General features: G+C 45.1%; 1 protein-coding gene across 2 annotated transcripts in view; it reads right to left on the bottom strand.

The window, feature by feature from the left end:
- Ptprg (protein tyrosine phosphatase receptor type G) overlaps window positions 1–24,636 on the bottom strand; it is a 666,884-nt gene that overhangs the window by 120,631 nt on the left and 521,617 nt on the right. For both annotated transcript variants that reach the window (XM_075988580.1, XM_075988581.1), the window contains exon 7: window positions 9,535–9,692. In XM_075988580.1, the coding sequence (XP_075844695.1) occupies window positions 9,535–9,692 (158 nt within the window). The remainder of the gene's footprint in view (window positions 1–9,534; window positions 9,693–24,636) is intronic.

Raw genomic sequence — 24,636 nt, 5'->3', positions numbered from 1 at the left:
ATTTCTTATTTATTTATTTATTTATTTATTTATTTTTGGTTTTTCGAGACAGGGTTTCTCAGTAGCTTTGGAGCCTATCCTGGAATTAGCTCTTGTAGACCAGGCTGGTCTCGAACTCACAGAGATCCACCTGCCTCTCAAGTGCTGGGATTAACTGGCTTTCCCTTATATTTTGGATTGTCCAGGGAAAGGCAAAAGACCAGAAGAGGAGGAGCTGTACGATGTGACAGTTGCCAGGCAAACCAGAGTCACAGGACCACCCAGACAGACATGCCTCTCTGGGTCAGTGCACATATCTGATGGAATCTTTCATATCTGGTTAGAAGTGACACAATGAGCCTTTTAAATCGTACACAGCGGTTCTGGAGAGATAGCTTGGCAGTTACCTCACTGGTTACTCATGAAGACCCAACCTTAGATCCCAGCACCCATATGCAAGCTCACAACTATCTACAATCAAGTTCCTCCTGTCCTCCATGAGCACCAGGGAAGCAAATCATTCATACACATAAAATTTAAAAAGATCTTAAAGAAAACAACTGTACACTTTGTCATGCTACAGCTCTGGTTGCACCATCTCCATCTCCCGCTTTTGATTATCTGCCCTGTGCCTCATTTTCCATCCTTAAAACCCCCACTCTTAATTCTTGAGTCCACACTTTCAGTTTCAGATCCCAATGGACAAAGGTGCGGTCTTGGTCACCTTACTTACTCCTCCTATTTTTGCACGTATTATGTATATATTTAAATGTACATGCCTGTATGTCTATGTGCAGGTAAATGTGGAGACCGGCAGCTGACGTCACACGCCTCCTTTGAGTGCCCTCCACTTTACTTTTTGAGAAGGCAAATCTCTCACTAACCTGGAAGTCATCAATTCTGCTAGATTGGCTGGCACCAATACTCAGCGATCCCCTATCTCTGCCTCCCCAGTCTAGAATTACAGGCATGTGCTGTTCTATCTTGCTTCTGAGGAGGTTACTGGGGGATCCAAACTCAGGTCCGCATGCTTTCAAGCATTTCTCAGAATGAGCTGAATTCCTGGCTCCCCATGTATCCTGTCCTTCTGAGACTTTGTAGTACACCAGGGATAACAATGATACTTACCTGTGTGCTTTTGCTCATTCTCTAAGGGGTTGCTATATATAAAGTGTTTGAACTAGTTCCTGATACAAGGAAGTACTCAATAAATACTGTTCTCCCCACAATTAATTTTATTTTATGAAGACTGTAGCTAACGGTGATTATGCTCTCTGATTACAAATGAGAATGTGGCCTATCTGCCCCTTCCTCATTCTCTTTATTACTTATCTTATCAAACTTTATACCAGGCAGTTCAACAAACACTAGAACACATTGTTTTTAAATGCACTTTTTGCCTAAAAGGATAATATTAATAATAGATTATTATTTTGTTGTGGTGGTTTGAACAGGAATGGACACATAGGCTCATATTTGAATGTTTGATTCCCAGTGGTAGACAGTTTTGGAAGGATTAAGAGGTGTGGGCATGTTAGAGAAGTCACATCACTTGGGGTGGACTTTGAGGTTTCAAAAGTCCATGCCGGTCTCAAGGTCTCTTTCACGCTGCCTCGGGCTTCTGGATAAGATGCAAGCCTTCAGCTAATGCTTCGGTGCCATTCCTGCCTGCCTGATGCCATGCTCCCCACCATGATCACGGACTAAGTCTCCGAAACTGTAAGGAACCTCTAATTCAATGCTGTCTTTTTATGAGTTGCTCGGTCATGGTGTCTCTTCACTGAAACCGAACAGTGGCTACAGCAAACACTGACACCAGCAACTAAGACTTACAAAGCTCTTATGATATGCAGGCATCATACTCAAAGTAGCACGTGCTTTGTTACTTTGTCATCAGAGAGGTCTCATGAGGCTGGGGCCATTGTTACTGTTAGCAATCATGTTACTGACTCCAGCTAGGAAACTGGCCCGTGAGACTCAAAGAAACCAAAGGTCAAAGACTGGAAACCCATATCTGAGTGACTCAGTTTTTCTCAAAACAGCACCATGTCACACTGAATGGGCCCACAGTATGATTCAGTGAACGAGAAGCCAGCAGTGAGGACCCAATGTGGTGACAGTTTGTCCCCCAGCAATTCCTGCTAGTTAAGTTCAAGGCCAATTCAAGCAGAGTATCCAGTATCATCAATTTGTCCTCTTTTGTGTTCTGAAAGGAAACCATGTCCGGCCAGGGCCAGCAGGGTGACATGAACAAAATGGCGGCCGAGAGGAAAATGCTCTCCACATCCCTAAGCCGTCACCACTATTCACCTGAGCCATTTCCAGGAGGAGATGGTGAACACACTTGGCTTTATCTTAACTTTAATGGAACTAATGAAGTCTTCATCATTTAGTAAAAATAAATGAAAGTTTTTATTTCTATAATATCAAATTGACTTTTTAACTTTTGAAGAGAGTGTAAAATACTTCTTTCTTTTATCCCTGCTCGGGGAGCTGTAATTGCGTTTTAACTGGGACTGTTACAAGAACAATTTTAACCTTGAATCACAAATGTGTTGGCTGGAAGTGTATATAAATCATTTCAACTTAGTTTTTATTATAAAAGTATTCCAGAGAATAATTAGTTTTTAATCTGTCAGTCTGAATCAAAGGAGAGTTGAAATCTATTCAGGCCCTGCGTGTGCTGCCGGGGTTCTTGGTCCACAGGACGTGGACAGGCGACCACTGAGGCTGAAGGGGAGAGAATAGTGAAAATAAAATGTAATAGAATTAGGAGGCATTAAACACTGGAATAAGTGGTACTTTAAGGGATGGGTATATCGAAGCAGTTCAGACTAAACCGAGGGGACAGCATTAGGAATGTTTCATCTACGGTCCTGGAGAGACTTTGGTTTTTGACTCTAACTTTCAGGAATGGCAGGGTGGGCCCTGTTTGTCGCTCCATTACAGAATGAACAGTGACAAGGACCCTAAACATCTCGGGGTGCACTTCAGAACCACAGCTGCAGAAAAATGCTCTGAGACTTGCTAGCTAAAGGCAAGGCCGCGTCCTTCCTGCGGCTCAGACACTTTTACAGGAAGGCAATTACAGATAGGTCCTCTACATGAAGAAACTGCCTTCAGAAAATTAACAAGGAAAGCAGTCCCTTTTGGACTAATCACGGCATCATCACCCTGCAACTTAGAACTGCACGTCAGATGGTCTTGGAAAGGACACTGCTGGATACCTGACACACAGCTGTCACGGCCCTACCGCTGCGACATCAGGGGCTATCGCATGTTCTTCTATTATCCAGGCCACACTTAGAGTAAGAGTTCAGAATGCTGGGTTAAACGCTGTTAAAATTAGTTTTCTGTTCTTATTTATATGTTTCAATGTGTCCACTATAGAGTTTAGACAAAACCCATGGCTTGCTTTATGTCAATGGGGCAGGGCTGTCCTTTGGTTATGGAGATCGTTGAGTGAGGAAGACAGGAAGCTGCTTCCTCTCCTGTCAGGCACAAGTCAAGGCATTCCACCTTCCTTCCTGCTTCCACAGACGGGAAAACCGAGGCACACAGTAGAGAAAGGCATCTGAGGAACGGAGTCAGCAAAGGAACTCTCCACTTGAAGGCAATCAGCCCTCAAAGCAGAAGCGCTTAACTGCAAAGACACGGTCTAATTAGTCTGACAGACACGCAGCAGCCTGGGAGGGGGCAGTGCACATAAGCCTGTCCTTTCCAATCTGTCTCACTGATAGGGGGAGAAAAAGGTCAAACATCCAAAGCAGACTAATTAAGACATTCAGATTTATGGAATATTAGAGAACGTCCCCCCAAAAGTCATACTTATGGTGAAGGGCTGAGAGAGGGCTCAGTGGTTAACAGCCTGTGTTGTTCTTGCAGAAGATTTGGGTTGAATTCCAAGTGCCCACACTGGTTCACTCTAGTCTCTAACTCTGGTTTCAGAAGATTCAGTGCTATCTGCAGGCTTCCTCATGTACCAGGAACCATGTTCATGTAGCCCATGGACATATGTGTAGGCAAAATACCCATGCACATAAAATTCAAGTATTAAAAAAGTCACACTGGAGAAAACTATAGGCAATGCCATATTTGAACCCATAGGAGGAGACGACTGATGGTGGCAATAGGCAAAGAAGCATCATTTCTGAGACTCTGCTGCGGAAGGGAGTGAGTCCCGTCACAGTGAACTCAAAAATAGTATCTTCTGGACTCACCACAAGAGCACAGTGCTGACCATACAGTCTATGTACGCATGAAAGCGTACAGAGAGACTACAGGCAGCTGACTCCAAGACGGAGGCCTACTCCTACTCCCAGACCATCATTTTGCAATGCCATTATTCTGACTGGATGACAAGATGGCATCACTTTATTTCCCACTTTCTCTCTTATTCTTATCCCACTACCCCTGTGTGTGCATGCACTTGGAAGCCTGAGACTGATGTCACGAGTCAATCATTCTCCATCCCTTTCCACCTTATTCATTCATTGGGGCAGTCTCTCTCAAGCAAACTCCAAGCTCCCCCAGATAGCTAGTTTTGATAACCAGCTAGCTCTGGGATCTCCTGTTTCTGCCTTCCAAGGTTGGCAGTGACAGGCCGGCCACTATGCTCACTCAGCATTTTTATGGTTTCCAGGGATCTGAACATTTGTACAATGAGTGTTTTCACTGCTGAGTCATAGTCCCAGCCCCATGACTTTTGTCTGGTATTTACAATGGAGGGATAGTAGAGTCAAATAAACCACACCAACTACTGGTCAACCAAGATGTCTAGGTTCCATCAAAAAAGAAAAAACCCCACCAAATTTAGATCTATATTATCATACATGCCAGAGGCTGAGTTCACTGTCTAAGAGCTGGGGAGAAGGCCTATGTAGATTCACAGGAGAGAACAAAAGACTCAGCTTAAGAATCTGTCTGTGTGCTCTGCAAGCCTTTAAAGAAACCCATATCCCCCAGCTCCTACTCCTGGGCTGATCACCACATCTTACGAAGAACATGCTTATTCTGCTCACTGCTTGTAGGCACCCACAGAGATGAGAGAAGAGTTAAGAGAAAGGGGATTCGGAGAAATAGCTGAGCAGATTCTCAAAGACTTGGGCTGATTTCTTTCTGATGGAGGCAGAAAATCCCTAACCATTTGGCTTTTCCAAACTGGCCTCTGCCTCCCAGATATGCATATTCGGTGCTAGCTTTGGAAAGGATGCTGGCAGTGGCAGAGCAGGAAGGTCTGAAGCAAGAGTGAAAGCACTCGGAGGCCTGACTGACACTTGCTTTCCGGGGGGGGGGGGGGGGGGCTCGGGTGACGCAGCTGCAGCCTCTCCAAAGCTGGCCAGCAAGGAGCCAGTGCAGCCACAGGGAAAGGAGGCTGTCTTTTCCCCCCTGGGAGTGAGACGGGGATGTAGGGAGAAGGGTCTGATACAAGGTGCAGCATTATCTGCAGGCAATTGGTAATGAGAAATTAGAAAGCTAGTCCCATTTCTTTCTTCTTTGTTTCTCTGTAACGCAATCCCTTCCAGGGAAGGCAAAGCAAACGCCTACATCCTTCTTCTCCTTGCGTGTCCTTGTTCTTGAGCTCCAGAGGGCGGAAAGGGTATCAATAAAGCACTTTCTAAAAGCTCCAGTTTCCAAATGTCAAAATGCTTCAAATCCACAAACACTTCTTCAGACAGCCACTCCCCCAAAAGTGTGTGCTTTGTTTGAACCTAGTAGATATTTGTTTGCCAAAGCAACCCAGCATATGCTGATGGCCTTCAAACCTCCTGAGTTAGTCAACTGCCACTCCTCACTCCTGTCTCACTAGGAATCCTAGTGAAAGTGGGAAAATCCCTATTATTTAACTTCAATAGCTCAAGCATTTAAATATTTGAAGGCAGAAGCATTTATCTTAAGTAACAAAAAGGACCCTTTTAAAGATCAACTACACTCTTTACTCAGCCCTACAGAAATAAATATTTGGACTGATTTCTTTAAAAACAAAACAATGTTGGCTTCACCATTAGGAAGAAAACTTGTCTCTATTTCATTTTCTCCTTGCGGCTGGCAGATCGTGTGCAGGAACCAAATTGCTAGTCCTTCCTTTTTTGTGTCATGGTGTGAATTAAAAAGAAAACATCCTCAAAGGAAAAATGGATGCTAACAGCAGAAAAACTCAGGTTAGCCTGGCACCATGCCACCCTACTTTGCCAGGAGAATAAAGGGCTGCTCTGTTGAATCTCTTATAGCGCCTGCTTCCTGTAACCCGAGAAAGGTCAACACTGGATGCTCTGGGGGCACTACCCAGCACCTCTGCTGGCTTATTTAAGAGCAGGCATGTGACTTAAGGCCAGATTTTGGTTGGCTGGGTTCTCAGATACATCTTCAGGAATCCTTTCTGGATGGAAGACTTGGCTTTAGCCAGCTCTTGACCTTAAGGGTCAACTGGGACTAGTACAGCCACGGTGGGGCGGGAAACCGAGAGCAAACAAACCAGAGGAGAGGTCTGTGAAAGCCCAGGATTAGTACAAAGCCATGCAGAAAGCTCCCAGATTGATGAGACCTCTGTAGGCAAGACAGACAAAAAAAAAAGCACAGGCTAGTTAGGAGTCAGTCCTGTGTAGGAAGGCTTACACAGCCTCACCTCAAAATGCCCTGACTTACTGCGTCTCCAAAATACACCATCTGCTTAAACTTCTTGAAGTGATCTCTTTGTTATAGCTGGACCCATGCCTAAACAGAGAGCCACCTGGCCCTTTAGATTACCCCCTAGTCTCTACCCAAAACTCTAGACTATCCCCCAGGGATCAAAATTTTATTGCTTCTGTTATTAGTTAAATACTGGCATTGCCACATCATTCTAGAACTTTCCCCTTCTCTTTGTCTCACTGCTGCCCACAATTGTAAGGGTGGCTGGGTGGTGTGAGGTCCTTCTGCATATATGTTGCTTTTATCAGTTAATGAATAAAGATGCTGCTTTGGACTGTGATAGGGCAGAGTAGAGTTGGGGGGCAGGGATGGAAGAGCTAATCTGAATGCTGGGAGAAAGAAGGCAGACTCATAGAGAAGTCATGTAGCCATGGCAGGGGACAGACGCACCAGAACCTTGCCAGTAAACCACAGCCTCGTGGTAAGATATAAAACAATAGAAATGGGTTAACCAAAAATGTAAGAGCTAGCCAGCAATATGCTTAAGTAATTGGTCAAGCAGTGGTTTAAATACTATAGTTTCTGTGTGATTATTATGGGGGTCTGAGCAGCCAGGAACAAACAAGCGACCATCTACTACAACTGGGTAGGGAAGAGCCTCCCAAGAGCCCTTCATTTTGGATAGTGCTGGTTAGTGGCTCCGTCTTGCTTTCTCATGTCTTACCCACTGTTCCTGGCACTACACATCAGGCATCCTACTATATTTTCCCAGTACAAGCTGAAGTCTTAAGTTTTTAAAATTAAATTTACTTATTATTTATGTTGGAGGGTCACATGTGTGGGAGCTGGCACTCTTTTTTTTTCGTCATGTAGACCCTGGGGACAGAATTCACATCATTAGGTGTGGCTACGAGTGGCTTTCCCACAGAACTATGTGGAGTACTCTAGGCTGAACATTTGACAAGAAATACATGATTTCCAAACAGTCTTCCCTTCATTCTGTCAATTTTCAGGATGTGACCTAAGGGCCCTCATGCCTCTGGTAGCTCCCTTTCCTCAGCCAGTGTGCCAATTCCAGGTTCCTTTCACAAGCTTCTCCCTATGGTTAACTGTTTGGTCTGAGTCTCACCTTCCAAAGAGATAAACTCAGACCCAAATCAAAAGAAAGCAGTGCAGCAATGGGTCAGAAACATCCAGTTTTGGGGTCCTCACATCCAATGCTTTTGCAGTCTAACACCCTGTGTGTGCCCTTTCAGGGCAGTACCCATGGTACCTAAAGCCTCTACGGTCTAGTGCCCTGTGTGTGCCGTGTTAGGACAGCACCCATGGCACCCAATGCCTCTATACTCCAGTGCTCTGTGTGTGCCACGTTATAGCAGTACCCATGGCACCCAATGCCTCTACACTCTAGTGCTCTGTGTGTGCCCCGTTAGGACAGTACCCTTCTCTCAAGGCTTTTGAGTCACTGATCCAACTGACATATAAGGAGCCTGTTCAGAAATAGTGTGGGCTTCCAGGAAGGCTCAGATGTACCATGCCCTAGATGCTGGCACTGGAGAGAAATGAATGACAGGAACAAGAGGATGCCAGCTCCTCCAAAGGCTAACCCCACGGACGAGGTCCCAGTGACGCGCCTCTGGTGTCATGGCCCAACTTGTCCTTGCTGCTGGCAGCTTTCTGGTCATGAGAGGGTAGGTTGTTTCCTTCACCAATATCCTGCCACCCAGGACCAGAACAGCAAGTCCAGCCAAGCACAGATGAAACGCTCTGAAACAGTAAAAACACAACTTTGCTCCTTCATGTTGTTCTGCTTAGATCATCTGACAGTGAAAAGAAGCGAGGGCCGGAGAGTTCAGTGAGCCACGCATGAGTGCTAATTCTTTGTGCACAGGGATCTATTTTCTCAGCTGTGGTAGGCTGGGTACTCATAGAATCCTGAAAGCCACTGACCCTGATCTGTCTTTATCCCCACCATAAAGTGAGGGTTTAAATAATATCTGCCTGCTAAGACCACAAATGGGGAAACACACAGGAAGAACATATGTGCCTCTGATGCAAGTTATCACTGTGGACAGCTATTACTTCCACAAGACCAACCCCAGACAACACCTCCTGCCATTTCTGCCATGCTCAGCAAGCTAATCTTCAGCTGAGAATATTCTTTCATGTTTAGAGCTTATTGTTGATACCATGTTTACTGAATTTGTTCTTTGACAATTTCACATGTGTATAATGTGGATTCTGAGTCTCTTAGTCCCTCCCACTGCCACCCCCACTCTCTAACACCCCATCCCTATCATTCTCTCTCCTCCCTAAAGGTTTCTTTTCCACACCCATGTCTTCTTACTTAGTCACTCTTGAGTTTAACGAGGACTATCAGTGTGCCCATGGGTTTGGTACTATTCATTGAGTCTGTTAGGGGTCCTTGGTGGGTACTCAGATGAATACGACTGCCCCTTCTCCAGAATCCAGTCAATAGGGATGGGTGGGGCCCTGTTAACGTCTCCTGGATCCATGACTGACTACTGACAGCAAAGCCATGCTGCGGGGTGGGGGCGGGGGGTGGAGGGGGTATATTGACCACACTGACTCTGTCATGTCCAGAAGACAGCATTGGGAAACCATATTTTTATTTGGTTTTGATTTTGCTTTTTGAGACAGGGTTTCTCTGTGTAACAGCCCTGGCTATCCTGGAACTCACTTTGTAGACCAGGCTAGCCTCAACTTCATAGAGATCAGCCGGCCTCTGCCTCCAGAGGGCAGGGATGAAAGACACGCGCCAGCACCACCCAATGGAGAAATCATATTTTAAATTCTGCTATCCTTGGGATAAAAAGCAGAAAATTAAAACCCCATACTAGCAATAGTAAACATTCAACGCAAATGCAGTCAAGATGGAGAGCTCAAATGGAGGCGGATGCTCACCTGGTGGTAGGAGATGGGAACAGGCCTACTGAAGACAATCCACTCCACGATCTCACTACATGGAGGTGTGGTCAAGGAGCCTGTGTATCGGTAGTAGCTACCCAGGGACGCGGGCAGGAGGTCTCGGAGGACAAAAGGATCCAGGAAGGTCTCCTTCTCTGTTTGGGGAAAGAGATAAGAAGGTCACAACAGCCTCAGATACACAGCTCAAACCCCAGGCCCACTCAGACCCCCACCCAGCCTATCCCCTGGAAGCACTGCCACCTTGTGGCAGGAGGACCCCAGAAAATGAGGTGGCCAGGGGGCTGGAGAGATGGCTCAGAGGTTAAGAGCACTGACTGCTCTTCCAGAGGTCCTGAGTTCAATTCCCAGCAACCACATGGTGGCTCACAGCCATCTATAATAAAATCTGGTGCCCTCTTCTGGCATGTAAGCATACACGGAAGGAATGTTGTATACATAATAAATAAATAAATCTTAAAAAAAAAAAAGAAAATGAGGTGGCCAGCCAGTGTGGGGTGGTGGAGACACCAGAACAAGCTGCATTTCTTATAGATTAGGTTTTTCCAGCCAGCAAGGTCAGGATAAACACAGCAGGGTGGTTCCTCCCTATTCCCCAGGACTCAGAACTCTCCAGCACAGTGAAGACTCACACTCCTACAGGAAAGCCCTTCCCAATAATCTTGCTTTATTTAACACAGAAATGTTCTCTATCTAGGAACTTTAGACCAATAACCAGGAGAGAAAACTTGGAAGAAAATGAAAGAATTACTACAACAAACAACAAAACAAAAGAACAAACCAACCAACCACATGAGCTGATGCGACACTCATTTCTCAAAAGGGTCACACTCATCGTGATGAATTCGGTGAATGCGCACCAGTTAGTTTCCACAGGCAACTTGACTGGATTAAGAAATACCTAGGGCATTATCAAAGCACACCTTTGGGTGTGTCTCTGAGGATGTTTCCAGAGATTCCTAAAATGAGTTAGGTACAAACTGAAGGTGGGGGACATTTCAAGCAGTGGGGACCGTGAGTGTTGCTGAGCACACAGGCAGAGTACAGTAGAGAAGACTGGGCCACATAAGAAAGCGAGCACTCAGGAAGCAGAGCGTGACCAGTCCAGCAGCAGTGAGCCTCCATCGTTTCGGCCTTGGGTGGGTTCCCCCAATTATGGATTAATACAACAGTGTAGGCCAAAAAAAACCCTCTTTTTTCCCCCAAGTTGCTGTCCGTTAGCATAGAAAAGCAAACTAGCAAAGGACCAAGTGCTGAGTAAACTCACTAAGAGGCTGGCTATGAATGTGGGGCTGCTCTCCCCATCGGTCACATGGTCCAGTGTTCTCTACGGCTCCTTGTTTGTGGATGGGCTGTGAGAGGGAGGACAGAACCAACCCAAGAGTAAAACCACTGTGACCCAGAGAACAACGGAGACAAACCATTTCCAACAGGTGACCACTACCTATCCCGTAACTATGAGAGAAGATGGAAGTCTAGCCACGGGATGCTATCCATGGAGAGAAGGCTCAATTGCAAACTCTGCTGCGGGCCTCAACTTATCCAGGTGGTTTCTGTTAGATGCTTTGAGCATCTGATCTGATGCTATTTTCCTGTGGCGGTCTGTCCTTTCCCTTGTGAACCGTACATTTATTTCTGTTTAATGAAGAACTGCAGACTGTTCTTTCTTCCCATTCTAAACCACGAAATGACTAAAACTGTAATATCGTATAGGACAGATTTTTTTTTAAACAAGGGGCTACTGTACAGTCAGACACTCTATTTGGGACTCTAGCTGACTGCCTTGATAGGAGCTTCCTCAGCCAATTTATGTTGGGTATTTTATGTACCTGCTTTAACAATATTTTGTTATCTACCTATCGATCGATCGATCTATCGATCTATCACCTACCTATCATCTATTTACCTGGCTATTATCTATCTATAATCTACCTACCAATTATTTATCATTATATATCATTATATATTATATATCATCTATCATCTAGTTACCATTATCTATTTCTATCTATCTATCTATCTATCTATCTAGCTAGCTAGCTAGCTAGCTAGCTATCATCTATCTATCACCCATCATCAATCACTTGCTATTTATTCTTTTACTTTAGCTTACTGTAAACAATAAACATACGCATCCAAAAGTGAAAATATAACAACCACACATCCTTCTCTAGATGAACAGAACCGTCTTCTTATCCTCCCCACTAGCGCCTTATATACCTTTCTTTACAAATCAGAGAAAGTTCTAGTTTCTGTCTGCATCTCCAGGAAAGACCTGATTTTAGAACAGAAGTCCCCCCCCCCAATTAAAGTTGCAGATGTCTTAAGGATATCAAAATCCTGCTAATGGTTTGCTTCCATTCCTAAGTAGCTTCCACCCCAGCTCCCCAGACTTTGCTGGTAGACTCAAATCTCTAAGCAACCATTTAGACGCACCAATATGCCTGTAACCACATTCTTTCCATGATTTGACGCTGCCCATGTAGAATACCTAGGACAGGCGCAGTATGAATGCCACACTTCAGAAGTCTAGGCACCTGGTAGAAACTGCCAGAACCTCAGTAGAAAGCAAATGCACGGAAATCACTGAAACTGTACTATCTTCTAGAAGAGACACTGTTTATAAAACAAGACATCATGGGTTATCCTCTCTATTTGGCAATATCCTGTTCGTATGGCAAACATTTTCTCTGCATTTAATACACGTGCAAGGTCTTGTTCTAAGCTTTGCAAACTTTAAATTATTTGATACTTAACCTCCATCAAGTCAGTCCCATTATGAACTCTACTCCCAGAGTCTAGATAAAGCAGGGAGCTAAGAAACAGGCCATGATAATTACTAGCAGTACACAGGCCTACAAAGGATGCAGTTTTGTGTGCACGTGTGTGGTACACGGTTCCTGTGGATGCATAGGATGCTTGCCTGTAGAGGCTGAAAGTCAGCCTCTTCCCAGGTAGTGTTCACCTTGTTTTTGTAACAGTGTCTCCTCCTGGCCTGGAACTCACCAACCAGGCTAGGCTGGGTGGCCAGTGAACCCCAGGGTGGAAGCCCATCTTTGTCACCCTCACACAGAGATAGGAAACTTGCTCCATTGTCCCAGCTGTTTTTTTTTTTTTAAAAAACACTGCTTCTGGGGACCATACTCATCATGGTGCAGCAAGCACTTCCCTGACTGAACTATCTCCATATCCTGCAAGCAAGCACTTTGAGATGCGTGAGCGATGTGAGAATCAGGGCAGCGGGAAGCTAAATATAGACTCTTGTGTCGTAAGAGGGCAGAGGATGGCGGTCACTTACAGAGGATCAGCAAGAGAAGCCCATTCTCCTAGAAGTTCAAGATGGATTTTCATGATGAATTTTTTTAAAAGAAAAAATTACCTAATAAATGCAGGTTTTTAAATCATGGGTTTTGCAATCAAAATCATGGGGGGGAAAAGCATTCCCAGCTGAACAAAAGGAGAAAACCAGAGGGTTTGCCTCTCCACCCCCTGGCAAGTCTGACCTTTAATTCTACCTGGTTACCAGCGAGCCAAATCATGGGGACAATTATGAGAGTGCACTTGGCTGGGACTGGTCTGGCTGGGAGAAGGGCTATTTTGGCCCGTGCCTGTTTCCTGGTCCATGTAACAGCCAACACAGGGAGTCCCCAGAGGATATGTGCAGGGCTTGGCATCATGAGTGACAAAACCGTCACCTTCCTGTCTCCCTTGGCATCACACGGGCCTGAGCAGGAAAAGATGCAGCAGCAACCTGTCCCACCAAGGAGGTGGCGATGCAGTATGACAATACGGGTTCAGCAGGAGTTTCCCATGGTCTCGAGAGCTTCAAGTGTGGACCCTGCTGTATATTCAGCAGAGAGCCCTGGCCTTGACTCTTTACAAGGTGTGCTCAGTTCTGTGATGAAGCGGGTAGACGTAGCCAGGGGCTGGATTCCAATCCTCCATTCTGTCACCACCACTCCACCCACCCAGAAGGTTTGAGATTGCCATAGGTAGGGGTTTTGGGAGAGAGACTGCCATTTCTTCAGGAAAAAAAAAACCCTTCTCTGGAGCCCAGCAACTCTTCACACTGAAAAACAAAGCCACTGTGTCCAGAGCTGAGCTGGAGACCAAGGGTCACTCCCAGAACTGTTGATTTAGTCCAGTTTGTGGCCATTACAATAGCGGAGAGAAATAACAGAGATGGGGTCAAAAGCTTGTGAAGAGCAGAGACTCAAGGGTAATTCTTCCCTAGTATTAGGGGAAGCAATGCCTTCAGGACCCACACCTTGCCTCGAGCCTTTGCTTTTCCAAGCTGACTACTGGTGCCTTCAGGGTGCACATTTGCCTGTGCCAAGCTTGTAACCTGAGTCGTGGGATGCAATGATATCCAAAAGCTGTGCAACTTTGGGCAAAAGCGTTAGCCTCTCTGGGCTATTTCTATAATCCATAAAATAGCAGTTGTGAGATTTTATATCCTTCAGGATTGCTGAGACAATTACGAAGCTACTTGGTGCCTGGTCCACTGTCAGCCTTCATTTTTCAAGGGAACCCTCGTCTGAGAGCAACCACAGAAGAACCCCAGGCTAGCCTTTGCTGTGTTTCTAAGAAAGGATAGCAAGCATTCTCCGTCAAGTACCAGATAGTAAATATTTTAGGTTTTGCGGGCCAAGAGATAAAAATCAAAGATCTTATGTTAGGACTTATGTAACAGAATCACTTCTACAATCTTATTAAGGACATTCTAAATTCTACTAATGGCTGCATGCACCCTTCAAAATATGTCTGCATTAATGAGAAGACTGTAACTCATGCTGGGGGAATAACATTTTGCCTAATTAAAGATGCAGTGTAGAAGCTCGGGGCTGTGCCAAAACTGGCAGCGGAAAGGACTGGGCTTTCTGTCCAAAATGTGCCTACCTCTGTCTTTAAGTTCTGGAAGGAGTCCCACACAATGTGACACAAATGTCACGCTGATAAGGCAGAGCCAGACTTGCAAGAGGGTCAGAGAAGACATGCTCTGTATGAGTTCAGGTGCCATCATCATTTATTTTGCTGACAGTACATAATAGAATTGACTTTTAGGTTGCTATTCCAGACACTGTTTTGCTATGTATTGCAGGATAGTCTTGAACTTGGGAATGGAGGCACCTGACATGGCAGAACTTCCAGGACTGTCCACAGTCTATTCAACCATAGGTACCGGACCAACAGAACCCAAATGTGAGATTCCTGATGCCAGGCATGACGAAGGAAAAAAAAGAACACATTTCCAGCTGAGACCTTAGCTCTTCATGAAGAAGATTTTAATAATGCAGCTATTAGGAAGCAGAGAGCCTTGCTCCGGCCAGACCACTTAGGCTAGCATCACAGCTTAGCTTCCCTCTAACCGATGTATCTCTGGGACAAGGAATAAGAAAGCCCTGATACTGGAGTCTGGGCAGTCACCAGTTACCATTCCTTAAGAGGTTAGGAGAGCACCGGGCACTGAGAGTGACCGGAGGGGCTGTTCGATGAAACTTGTGCGCCTTATGACCTTACAGTGACTGTGTGGCTCCATGCCCTCTCAGAACTGCACACTTCCCCCAACTTCTAGACTAATTAGTAACTTGCATCCAAAGCATTCTTATTGCAGCCTCTTACCAGTTGAGGAAAACATACGAGACACTAAATTCTCCCAGCATGCCCTGCACTGTGCCAGAATAAGCAGGTGTGTGCACGAGCACATCAAAGAACCGAAAAAGGGAGAAGCCTCCTGTTCCATTTTCAAGGATCCCTGGTGCTGTATGCAGACAATATTATATTTTAATAATTAATTGTTCATCAAAGAAAAAATGAGGAACAGGGATGCTAAATTCAAAGTTATTCAAATTGCGAAAATGAATAATGTATGACTTTTATATTAAATACACACTGTATTAAATAGTCTACACTTCACCCAACTCTGTCTTTCACTTCTAAGCATTTTGAGCGACAATATGAATAATCAGTTAGGGGAGGTTTGTTTGGAAAAAGGAGTACCTTATTTGAATGCAAATGAAGTATATTCAAAGATGATTAAATTTTGCTTATCAATTAGGAAATTTTGTATGAGGGCCTTAAAGTCACGGTCAGCCATTAAGCTCAGCCCAGCCCAGCTATCCTTGCAGCTCCCCTCAACATTAAATTATATCTGGCTCATTCTGTTCAATTTCTTCTTTCTGATAGCAGTGCCAAGAGGCAATTTTTAATTAAAGAAAATTTGAAAGATTCAAACATGCATAATTGGATTAAAAATGTGATCATTAAAACATTAGATGATAATCACCTGATTGATTGCATTTTTCAGTGTGTTAATAACTTAATATTTGCAATGCTTTGGTTACATAGGGACAAAGAAGGGTCTCCATAAAATATGCTGAATAGTTAACATATGAAGGAGACCAGTGACGTCATCCAGAACTGTGGGATTTGCCAAGCATGGTGATGCACACTGCTACCCACAGAGAAGAGTGGGATATTCAAAAGAAGCAAGAACAAGGCAACATGACGTATTTTGTCTCCCTAACAGGCCCACTCTAGGGGAAAATCCAGGAACATCTACAGTAACCTAAGTATCTGGTGTGGTTGTGTGGGCCAAGTAGGATTGGCTTATAGGCTGGAGAACCTATTTGAAGAACCCGGACACCTAAAGGCAAGCTCAGAGAGGCCGAAGATAATAACTGTCACAGACCCTACTGCAAAGCCATCTAGCCTCCGTGATTAGCTGACCAAGCATGGCATTTTCATCTCAAGTTGATGTTCAGATAAAACAAGGAGAAATTATGAGGTTCGCAATCAGAGAAATGGATGTGGCACTTAAGTTCCAGAAATTCTATAATGTCAAAATCCAGGGCCATCCCAAGCAGTTTTAGGGCTTGTCTCTCTACCTGTAAAGCCCCGGAGACTTTAACTGACAGGGTAATACATTCACGTGGCTTCCCTTTAAACAAGGCAAAGAGCTAGTTCACAAAAAGAGGAACACGGAACACAAGAATTAACTCATTCGGGCAATAAACAAGAAGGTGGAAGCCGGGCGATGGTGGCGCATGCCTTTAATCCCAGCACTCGGGAGGCAGAGGCAGGCGGATCTCTGTGAGTTTGAGACCAGCCTGGTCTACAAGAGCTAGTTCCAGGACAGGCTCCAAAGCCACAGAGAAACCCTGTCTCGAAAAACCAAAAAAAAAAAAAAAAAAAAAAAAAAAAAAAAAAAAAAGAAGGTGGGTGATGCCAGAAGGTGGCCCAGCAGAGCAGAAGGAGACGGCATCTCAGACTGGACATAGTGATACGCGCCGACAGCATCTCAGACTGCACACAGTGACACATGCCTTTAATCCCAGCACTCCGGAGGCAGAGATAGCCAGATCTCTAGGAGTCTGAGGCCAGCTGGGACTACAAACTGAGACCCTGTTAGTGAAAAAAAGAAAGAGAGATAGGAATGGGAGACAGAGAAAAAAGAAAATGCATCTCAGTATTCAGTATAACTGGGCTCAGTGTTCCACTATGAGGCCTGGACAGGTCAGCTAATCTCTCCGAAGTCTTAGCTCCCTATCTGCTACAACATTGTTATCTCCTAGGCAACTGCAGGGATGAAACAAGGCTACCTGTAGAAAGCACCAGGGCAGGGCTAAGTCCATGGGCAGATCAAACAGTTATGACAGATGTGCTTTTTCCTTTCTTCCCCCTTCTGGCTCTTTACCCTACTCAAAACAGTACTGGTTACCACAGACCATCTATACCGTTGTCTTTGCTGATTCCTTTACTTTTCGAGATCTTTTTTGCTTTTGTCTGTAGCTTAGACTGGTCTTGCCCTTGTGATCCTCATGATTCTGCTTACTGAGCCCTGGGACCACAGGCGTTACTACCATGCCTGGCTTCATTTCCTTTAGGTTTTCTATGTTTCAGCAAAGTCCAATGTCATACACTCAACAGCCAGGAGGAAACACAAGCAGAACACTCGAGAGGACATCTTCACCTACCAACAAGTGTAAGTCAACATGGGACATGGGAGAGGAGGGAACCCAGCTCATGTTCAGCACTTACCATGTGCCAGGGACACTGTGTGCTGGGAATTAATATATCTCCAAGATAAACTAAAGACCTCACCATACAGTGGAGAAAAACTGAGCTACTGAGAAAATAAGTGATTTGTTTGTACATCTGGTCAAAGGAAGAAATAATATTCAAAGCCAAATCCTTTGCTCTTGGCCCTGAGGTGACAGGACTTCTCCTATTAAGGTGACATATAAACAGCAGAGAAGCCCGGTATAAAAGTCACCCAAGGGAGACCAGTGGGTCACTGGAGATTTTTCTTAAACCCTTTGTTCTTTATATTTCACCGAAACAAGGTTAAGCATGTTTCCCTAAACTCCCAGGGTCCTGTTCAAATGATAACACACTGACAAAGGAGGGTGGTTGAATGAGAACTTCTGAGGCCTTTTTATGTCTTAACACTATTGTTAACAATGCCACTTAGTGATAAAATAGCAATCACGCAGCATCCTACTTCCTGGACTTGGCCAAGAAAAGAAACGGAAACAGCTCGCATCTATGGTGGAGGTTTTGATAAACCGAAATCCAGGAAACTGGAAATGGCTTAAGCCTGTCTGTTTCTAGAAGATCTGAGATCAAAAGCATTCAGATAGGCATCAGTTCTTCCTGGATCCATAAAAAGACAGAAGCCAATTAGCCTGGCGCTGGCTGCTGCACATTTATAGCACACTTCAGGAAAGTTCCATGTAATTAAGTGCTGGAAACATAAACTTCAAACGGGAAATTTTGTCGCGTGTTATGATGCTCAAAATCACCAGTGAGCTGTAAATGTTCAGAACGATCAGTGAGCCGCAGATAGCATAGCACTGGCTTTCTCATTGAAAAGAGGGAAAATGATTTGAACGATTGCTTCCAGGTAAACATTCCAACAGAACCCTCATTAATTCACTTGAAACATATCTAGAGGACGTGAGGACTGGGGCAAGATCAAAACGAAAGCACAGGCTGTTACATGGTGAGTATTTGATCATACACACACAGACACATACACACACATGCACACACATGCACATGCGCGAACACACACTGGATGTAGCAGTGCCATGAAGAAAGCACACAAAACTCCAGCTTCCTCTGAGATGAGGCTGACAAACTTTTTCTGAGAAGAGCCAGAGAGCAAATATTTAAAGTTCTGTAAGACTTAATGCACTGCTAGTGACAAGTACTGTCTGTATTACAAAAGTAGCCACAGATAATACGTGAACAAATGAGTACAGCTGCGTGATAAAACTTTATTTATATTGCCAAGCAGTGGGCCAAGATTTGTGTGTCTCAATCAAACTCTGAACGAGCAAGCAGGAGGCTTGATTTGGTTTACAGATAGTTTCTTGAGCCTTAATCTAGAGTGCTGTGGGCACACAGCAGGCAACATTCCCCATGTCTTCTCAGCCCCAATATTATCCTCATTTTCTCATATGGAAATATTAATGAGAGACACAGCCATTTGCACAGGATCATACAGCTTCTAAGCTCGAGAGTCAGAATTCAAATCCAGGACAGCCTGAACCAACACAGGCTTCTGTAATCGTCTCCATGTTTGCTCGATCCTAGGGTCAAACTTCATGTGGAAAGTAAGAAAACACGCTTGAATATTTGGACATAGGAAGCAACTGTACAGGCAATTGAAAAGCCAGTCTCTGGAGCACCAGACCGCAAGTACAGAAAGGAAACTTTTGAATGATCAGAAAACGGTTCCATATGAAAGGACCATGTTTTTCCTTTGACCTCAGTGTCTTGATTAGTGTGTCTTAGGGACTCCATTGGGGAAGGAAAAATGGACTCACCAAAGATGCTTAAAGCTCATGGGTACATAATAAGCAAGACATCTCAAACTAAGCCAGGTCATCTCTGTGATGTCATACGGGTGCATGATGACATAGGTGTCTACTTGTGTCCTAATCATCCTCCCTACCCCAAGAGTCTTCCTTCCTAGAATTTGTGCAGATGTTTTCATTCATTCATTTTCCCAAACAGTGATCTCAAGACTTTTTTTAAGGTATGAGCCATGGTCATAATAGTGATGGAGCCATAGCAACATAGCAGAGTCCTTTGAATACTTTTTACCTTGCTCCTTTGATAGAAACTATTTGGTGGGGCTCTGTTAAGACTGAAACCTGCAGATGGGGACACACAGTGACAAGGAGTGGCAACAGCTTGGAAGAAACAGGATGTTACATCTCTGTCACTTTTCAAGGAGTGACCCTAGACCAAATTCCCAGCAAAGGCCGCTTCACATGTTTCTGTGGCATGGAGATTAAGCGGTCAGAGGGTTTTCAGTAGAATCCATGGTGCCTGTTGGGCTAGTTTGACCTTTCCTGAGTGTCCAATGACCATGCAGCAACACAGAAGCGAGCAGCTTTTCTTTAGACAGTCACCTGCCTTCTTTGTTGCCTTTTCCTTTTTCTAAAGCCCAGGAGCAGAGTAGATACTGGCATCAAAAGTTACTTCTTAATGCTAAGATCCTGAGGCAGACACAGTTCTTCAACCAATCAACATAAAGAAGAAACAGCCTGTCAAGGGTTGTTTTGGCACAAAGGTTTTAGAAACATGGCTGTCATTCCCCTCTCCGCTTGCTGTGAGGTCTCTGAATCTCCCACTGTTGAATTCAAATCACTGTCTGCTTTGACTGCAAATGTAACACGAAGATGTGCAGAGCCAAAAGCCAATCACTCTAAAACAACTCCTGTGTTTGGCCTTCACTGGACTCTCAGGACACAATCACTCTCCTATTCATCCTAAGCAGTGGCAACGTCTTTGATTTTGAAATAATCACTATGTTGCCTTCCCTTCGGTCTCACCATGGAAATCTTCCTGGTTGAATACACCATGCTGCTTCACGGCCCCCCCGCTCCTTTTCATTGTTTCACTGTGGCAAATGTCTAACTGTATCATTATGCTAAGATGTCTCCACCTAACCTGCTAATGAATGGGCTTGGAGGTTTTTCTGCCTTTGGGTAACCAGAAGAAGCAATACCATAAACACTCATCTCCTGCCAGGCATATCTCTGAGTTTCTCTTTGCAGTGGTTTTCCAGACTGCCTGTGATGACTTATTACCACGTAGAAAAGTCCCGGGCATTCACACCATAACTAGCACTCAATACTCTGGGCAGTTTACACATCAGACTATCCACTCAGGCTGATGGGGGTTCTGTTTTGTTGCTGCTTCAAGTTTTGTAAAGGGCACATATTTGAGACATGAGTGTATCAAACACATGAGCTACTCTTTAACTCAGAAAGAGTCAAATATAGAAATCAACAGGAGAAACTGAATTGTAACTACGTAATCACCCCTGTGGGGTGTGTCCACACACCGGTGTGAATATGGATCAACAGGTGAAACGGTATTGTAGCTATGTAGTCACCCTCTGTGAGGTGTGTCCACACACAGGTGTGAATACGGATCATCAGGTGAAACTGTATTGTAACTGTGTAGTCACCCTCTGTGGGGTGTGTCCACACACAGGTGTGAATACGGATCATCAGGTGAAACTGTATTGTAACTATGTAATCACACCTGTGGGGTGTATAAAAACACAAGTGTGAATACGGATCAACAGGTGAAACTGTATTGTAACTGTGTAGTCACCCTCTGTGAGGTGTGTCCAAACACAGGTGTGAATACAGATCAACACAAAAACGTAAACTCACTTCAGAAATTATGTAAGTTTTTGGTAACTTGCTTTTGTAAACTCAATGGTGTGATTCTCAGGTATGAACTCATGTGTGACATCATGTCTCATTTTCAAAATGCTGGGCATACCCATATAAAGAGTTCACAAAGAGCATTTTTAAATCCGGAGAACCCTCTGAGCTGCTCCTCCAACTCACCTTCCCATTCTAACCTGCATCACCCTTGATTTGTTCTTGAGCTTAATATAAACGTGGCCAAGCAGTGTCTGTCCCTTTGTGTAGGATGGTAGGTTGCCATTTTTTTTAACTGCCCTACGTAACGGGCTACAATCGAATATACCATGGCTAGTTCATATGCTCCCACTGGTGAACACTCAGTATGTCTAATCTGTGGCTATTAAGAACAAAACTGTTACAAGTCTTTTGTGTGGCTGTTTTTTTGTTGTTGTTGTATTTTTTTTTTTTTTTTGGTGTATACACTTATGCATGAGACTGCCAGATCAGAGAGTGAGGCATCTGAACAACACGGCTTTTTGAAGGGGCTCTTCCAGCCATGAGATCACAATCTACCTGCTGTTTCAGAAGCTCGCCAAGTCTGGGCATGTCTAGGATTAGAGTTCATTATTTATTGGGGAAACGGCAGTTGAGTCAGGGTTCGATGTGAAAAGAGACCGAATGTGCTGGCACCTGCTCTTACTGCCAGTGGCAAACCTTGGCTGGGGGCTGTTACCATGCACAATTTGACTTGCTCACTCCACTTTCTGTGTGGGGTTTGGAATGACTCCAGCCATCACAGGACCCTGTCCACAGACTGAGCAGAAGATGTCTCCCAGGGCAAGGGGGAACGAAGGAGAAGCACAAGGCAGGAAATGCCCAAGTGTTGTATGGCGTGTGCCTCTGAATGACAGCACTCCCCTTCCAGGGGAGGGGGAAGGAACACAAAAACTTGGGCAGCTATTAACAGTATGAAAGGGGGTGCCGGTGGCTGGGGCTGGTGACCCAGACAAGTCAAACCCAGAAAGAAGGGTATGCTTGGGTGCTGGGGCTGTGGAGCTGCCCGCATGGTGCACACAGAGAGGTCGGGGTTGCAGCTTTCAGGAACCTTCACCCATGTTGGAATTGGCCCTTTGAAAACAAAGCTGCTTTAGAGTTAGCTGTTCACCAAAGTGAGCACTGCACTGCACAGCTGTTACCCTGGCCTGTGACTCACAGGCTCCCTTTCTGGGGTGAACACACCCGAGTACTGTAGTTTCCCCCTACGAGAAAGTCTGTCACGGTGCTGTTTTGTTTGACAGGTCATTCGAAGCTCTCCTGAGAAACATGTCTGCATCTTGTCCCACCAGTAACTTCCGCTGACAAGGAAAGCTTGCCAGAGCCTCATCTGGAAGGAGCAACCTAGAAGTGTGCTCTCAATGATCAGAACTTGTCCTTTCACAGGCAGATTCCTTGGAAGGATCCAGCGAGGGAGCAACAGAGAACATCAGATACATCCGCTACTCAAAAAACAGCCAGTGCGAAGCTTTGCTGCATGGGGCAGATGCTGTTCCTAACCATCCTCACGTTTATGGGGCACAGAAGCAGCTCATCACACATGAAGAAGGAAGAGCAAGAGCTTGAGAGATGGCTCAGAGGTTAAAAGCACTGGCTGCTCTTCCAAAGGTCCTGACTTCAATTCCCAGCAACCACATGGTGGCTCACAACGATCTGTAATGAGATCTGGTGCCCTCTTCTGGGTGTAAAGGCAGAACACTGCATACATAATAAATGAATGAATGAATGAATGAATGAATAAATAAATCTTTAAGAAAGGAAGAAAGGAAGGAAAGAAGAAGGCTTTTCTCTCTGCTCTGCGAATGAACACTGTTACCAACCACACCGCTCCTCCTTTTTCTTTTTCCCAGGTCATCTTCCCCCTTGGGAAATCTCTCTTTTAGTTAAAACCCTACCTTGGCATCTGATTCACAGAGCACCCCTGTGACCATGTGCCAAGCACACGGTGCAGCCAAGACCAGATAACTGCATCTCAGCTGAAGGAACACAAAAGACTCCTCAGGCTAAACAACAAAAAATAGCCAGCTCATACGAAGTTAACTTTCTACAATGCAACCCCCAGAGGTCAAGATAAAGAGGCCGCTTCAGAGAGCCACACTGATCGCTTCCGCACATCACACATCTGCATCACCTCTCCCCAGCCAGAGAAGCTGTGAAGAGCACAATTATTTACGCTCCCTCAAATCAGCAGATCGCACGAATACCTCACAGGACCTTCAACCAAAAACACATCTCAGCTTCAACAAGCGTTCTTTTCAACTCCTCAAGATGTCTATTCCCTTCTGGGAGAACGGCATTACTCTTCTGACCCCTTCCCCCGACCCCTTGCATATCTCGATTCTCTTCTCAATCAGAGCCAAGCCTCAGTGGTCTTTAGTTCACCGCTTCCCCTTTGCATTCTATTCTTATACAATAATATTTCACTTGAATGTGTGTTCCTTTACGTGACTTTAAACATTTAGTTGTGATTTATCGGGCAGCTATTGTCGGCCAAGTGTGATATGTCATCTTTCTACCTTTCCTGAGGCTCACCCCTGAGGAGGTATTGTATAAGCAAAAACGATGTTCCACAAATGCTTGAGAAAGACGATATGACCGAGAGTGATGGCGGTGGGTAGGGAGGAGTCATCTGACAGGCAAGACACCCTCGTGATGGCGGTGGGTAGGGAGGAGTCATCTGACAGGCAAGATCTGAACGGAGACTAGCAAGCAAACAATGGAGACACCCTCGGTCAGCACGCAAGAGGGGAAGAGGAGCGTGCCAAGAGAGGACTTCAGAGGAGACTTTTGCGAAGACTGCAGGAAGAGAAGGGCAGTGCCTCTCTTCCTCTCCTAAGAGCTGGCGGGGGCTGCCTCCCTATGTCCCAGCCATGGTTGCATCTTGGTTTTGACTCGAGGGAGGTGAACTTCAATTGGAGACAAACACTGTGTGTAGCTCTTTCCTGTCCGAGAGCAGGGTGGAACCTGGGATCACTGTGTCTCTCAGTCAAACAGAGTGTTCCTGTGGCGAATTGTCTGCGACTTCCCTGAATAACTCATGCCCAAGGAAATGGCAGTAGGTGGGGTTTGGGGAAGGCAATCCAGATGCTGAGGAAAGAGTCCTCACAGATGAGATGAGTGGAGACAGCTCAATGGGGGAGTTTTACTAACAGTGGGACCCTGGGTCTGATTCCCAGAACAGGAGGCGTGCCTTTATTAACATAGATCTGGAAGGGAACAATGCAAGCTTCTTCAAGTGAAAAAGCTCCGTGGGATGCTGCCATGGGGTCGTCATACATTCCTTCTTTCTTTGTCCATGTATGTGTCTTTAATATGTGTGTGGCAGAGGAGTATGTGAGGATTCACGTGA

The sequence above is a fragment of the Microtus pennsylvanicus genome, chromosome 10 (genome assembly GCF_037038515.1).
Source record: "Microtus pennsylvanicus isolate mMicPen1 chromosome 10, mMicPen1.hap1, whole genome shotgun sequence".
Classification (NCBI taxonomy): domain Eukaryota; kingdom Metazoa; phylum Chordata; class Mammalia; order Rodentia; family Cricetidae; genus Microtus; species Microtus pennsylvanicus.
Note: the sequence above shows the minus strand (reverse complement) of the source record. Positions and strands in the feature narration are given on the sequence as shown.